The 3,769-nt window shown below is 42.6% G+C and overlaps 1 protein-coding gene across 1 annotated transcript; it reads left to right on the top strand.

Moving 5' to 3' along the window:
- Positions 1-273: 273 nt before the first annotated feature.
- LOC137260695 (ankyrin repeat domain-containing protein 50-like) lies at positions 274-1,815 on the top strand. The gene has a single exon (XM_067798285.1). It carries the CDS (start codon positions 274-276, stop codon positions 1,813-1,815), a length of 1,542 nt encoding a protein of 513 aa, XP_067654386.1.
- Positions 1,816-3,769: the final 1,954 nt, after the last annotated feature.

Raw genomic sequence — 3,769 nt, 5'->3', positions numbered from 1 at the left:
AGAGTTTAACTTTGTGTTACAGCACCTCCATTGTGTGATCTTCATGCCGCCTCAAAGACCGGGGACCTGTCAAGGGTGACACTCCTACTGTCACAGGGACATCCCGACGTGAATTGTCAGGAGTGGATAGGTAGAACACCGGTGATGTGGGCAGCCACTGGGGGACATAGAAAAGTGGTGGAATTACTTGTAAGTAAAGGGGCTAACATAAATCTGGTCGATGGATTTAGCATCAACATCCTTCACTCAGCCTGTCTTGGGGGAGATGTAGAGATGGTGAAGTATATCCTTTTACAGGATAATGTGGATATCAATAGTAGAGTACGGTGCGGCAGAACAGCTGTGATGCTGGCAGCTGAGGACGGGCACAAAGACGTGGTGGAGCTACTTGTGGACAAAGGAGCTGACGTGTCACTTGTGGACGAAGCAGGTGACAATGTCCTTCACTGCGCCTGTCGTGGTGGAAATAAGGAGTTGGTGAAGTACATCCTCTCAAACAAGATGGTTGATATAGACAGTAGAGGATACAGGGACAAAACACCAGTGATGACAGCAGGACAGAGTGGGCATAAGGAAGTGGTTGAGTTACTCGTCAAACACGGAGCTAATCTGTTACTCAGAGATGAACGCGGTGACAACATCCTTCATCTGGCCTGTAAGAGGGGACGCCTGGATGTGGTGAAGTACATCATCTCACTGCACAAATTGGATATCGACAGGGGAGGGTTTAAAAAGAAGACACCAGTGATGTTAGCAGGACAGGGTGGACATAAAGAAGTGGTTGAGGTACTCGTCAAACATGGAGCTAATCTGTTACTCAGAGATGAACGCGGTGACAACATCCTTCATCTAGCTTGTTGGGAAGGACATCTTGGTGTGGTGAAGTACATCATCTCACTGCACAAAATGGACATCGACAAGGGGGGATTTGAAAAAAAGACACCAGTGATGTTAGCAGGAGAGGGTGGACATAAAGAAGTGGTTGAAGTACTCGTAACAGATGGAGCTAATCTGGCTCTCAGAAACAGCGACTATAACAATATCCTCCACTTGACATCTTACGGGGGATATGTAGATGTTGTGAAATATGTCCTGTCACAGAGGGTGGTGGACATAGACAGCAGGGGATGGAAGAGGAGGACAGCAGTGATGATTGCAGGAATGGAAGGACATAAAGGATTGGTTGAACTATACGTAAAACATGGAGCAAAACTGTCACTCACAGATAGAGTCGGTGACAACATCCTTCATCTGGCCTGTAAGAGGGGACGCCTGGATGTGGTGAAGTACATCATCTCACTGCACAAAATGGACATCGACAAGGGGGCATTTGAAAAAAAGACACCAGTGATGTTAGCAGGAGAGCGTGGACATAAAGAAGTGGTTGAAGTACTCGTAACAGATGGAGCTAATCTGGCTCTCAGAAACAGCGACTATAACAATATCCTCCACTTGACATCTTACGGGGGATATGTAGATGTTGTGAAATATGTCCTGTCACAGAGGGTGGTGGACATAGACAGCAGGGGATGGAAGAGGAGGACAGCAGTGATGATTGCAGGAATGAAGGGACATAAAGGATTGGTTGAACTATACGTAAAGCATGGAGCAAAACTGTCACTCACAGATAGAGCGGGTGACAACATTCTTCTATTAGCCGTTTCACATGTGGAGGTGGTGAAGTACATCCTGTCACTCGGCGTTATGAACATCAACGTCAAGAATAGAAAGGGAAAGTCAGCAGCCATGATAGCAAGAGCCAAGGGACTACGAGACGTGATAGACATTCTTGTGTCACATGGTGCTCACACCTAACAGTTCTGGTCCTGGTTAGAATATTGGTCTTCAGCTTGTCGCAAGATGCGACTTACGGGATCAGGTGTTCAGGTTCGCTGACAGCAACGGGAAGTATGAAACGGATTCAGGAAATGGATTCGGGATTGGGGATGCGAATCCCGTATCTGATTTTTTTTTTGTTCAGGTTCGGAATTCAAATCCAGAATTTGAATTTCTATTCACATTCCTGATTTTTCTCCCAGATTCAACATTGCATTATGTGTGTGTGTGTGTGTGTGTGTGCGTGTGTGTGTGTTTGTGTGTGTGTGTGTGTGTGTGTGTGTGTATAATCTGATTCTCACGAACAGTGTCAATATACATTATTTCACCCCGTTTAATGTACCAGGTCATCCTTGTCAACTTGGGTACATTAAAACATACACAACCAAACTGCAGTGTTCCATATTTGAACAAGTTTGACTTTTCGGCGTTTGAATCCCGAATCTCAATACTTTGTTCAGATTCGGAATTATGACCAACAGTGTCAATACATATTATCTAACCTATTCCATGGTACCAGGGGTATATTAAAAACATGAATACCCAAACCTACATTTTTCCATATTTCAACCTCAAGTTTGACTTTTCTTCATATTCGGGTTTCGGCATTTGAATCCCGAATCCCTGACAAACATACAGACGTACATATACAATGCTGAATCTAGAAAAGAAAAATCCGTAATGTGAACAGAAATTCAAATTTAGGGTTCGAATCCCGAATCTGAAAAAAATAATCAGATTCGGGATTCGAATCCCGAATCCCGAATCCGTTTCTAACTTCATGTTGCTCTCGCTGACTTGGTTGACACATGTAACAGCTGGACCGACAACCCAAGGAGATGTAACCAATATATGGTTTTATTTCAGGTAAGTTATTGATTCCGACTTGAGAGTTCCACTTCTTCTGCACCAGATCACGGATGTAAGGTCTAATGTTAGCTTTGAAATCAGAGTATGGAATAAGAAGTGGTCTCTCAGATGTGTTACATCCTGTCTGGACAGCAAGATCAGCCATTGTGTTACCAGAAACGTCTACGAGTCTGGGTAATCAACAGAGGACGGTGTCGTATTGGCCAGAAGCAAGATCGATGTATAATTCAAAAGTTTCAATTAAAAGTGGATGTTCACAAGAAAGGTTTCTAACAACCCGAAGGCAAGAAGGAGTCTGACAAGATGATGTATTGTTTATATTTAGGGTGTTTATTATTAAATTATATTTGAGAGCTGTTAATATGGCGTGGGATTCTGCTGTGTAAATATAGCTGCTGTCAGGCAAGCGAGAAGATACAATGACAATGGCACAAGCTGTTATGCCACCATCCTTGGGCCCATCTGTAAATAAGGATTTATATGTATGATATTTATTTCTTAATTGACTTAAAACTTGTTTAAACTGTAGTTCATTTGTTTAATGTTAGATCAACGAGTGTCCTAACCAATTGTTTAGGAGGAGAAGAAAGCAAACGCAAGGGGAGTTATATTTTCCACTTCACTGCCGGCAGCAGAAATAAATGCTTTAATTCTGGGCCCAAGAAGAAGAGAAGATTTTTTGGAGTATATTGAGTGAGTTACAATTTAAAGTTACATCGGCAATATTTCGGCCACATCGTGACTGAAAAAAATTATAAATTCTTATGTAACTCCATAAACTAATGAAAAAACTGACAACGATGAGAGTCAAAACAACTATAATATCACAGTGTTTTAATGGTAAAACTAGCACCTATCGCTAAAACTGGGTTTCAAATTCGGAGCACAAACATAGCGCCTTGGTGGTTGGCAGGATTTAATAGTTTTGTGTTTGAAGTTGCTTGTTCAGACAAATCAGACGAGGTGGAACCCACACACGCACCTGGAAATGTCGATATGAAATTAGGGAAACTGCCTCTCAGACCCATCGTTCTTGTCGTCAGACAAAACATTTGCAAAAGAA

The sequence above is a fragment of the Haliotis asinina genome, chromosome 14 (genome assembly GCF_037392515.1).
Source record: "Haliotis asinina isolate JCU_RB_2024 chromosome 14, JCU_Hal_asi_v2, whole genome shotgun sequence".
In the NCBI taxonomy this organism is placed as follows: domain Eukaryota; kingdom Metazoa; phylum Mollusca; class Gastropoda; order Lepetellida; family Haliotidae; genus Haliotis; species Haliotis asinina.
The sequence above is the reverse complement of the archived record's forward strand: the minus strand, read 5'-3'. Positions and strand labels throughout refer to the sequence as shown.

What these genes read in the sequence shown, in the direction of transcription:
- LOC137260695 (XM_067798285.1), top strand. Translation starts at nt 274, where the DNA reads ATGGTGAAGTATATCCTTTTACAGGATAATGTGGATATCAATAGTAGA.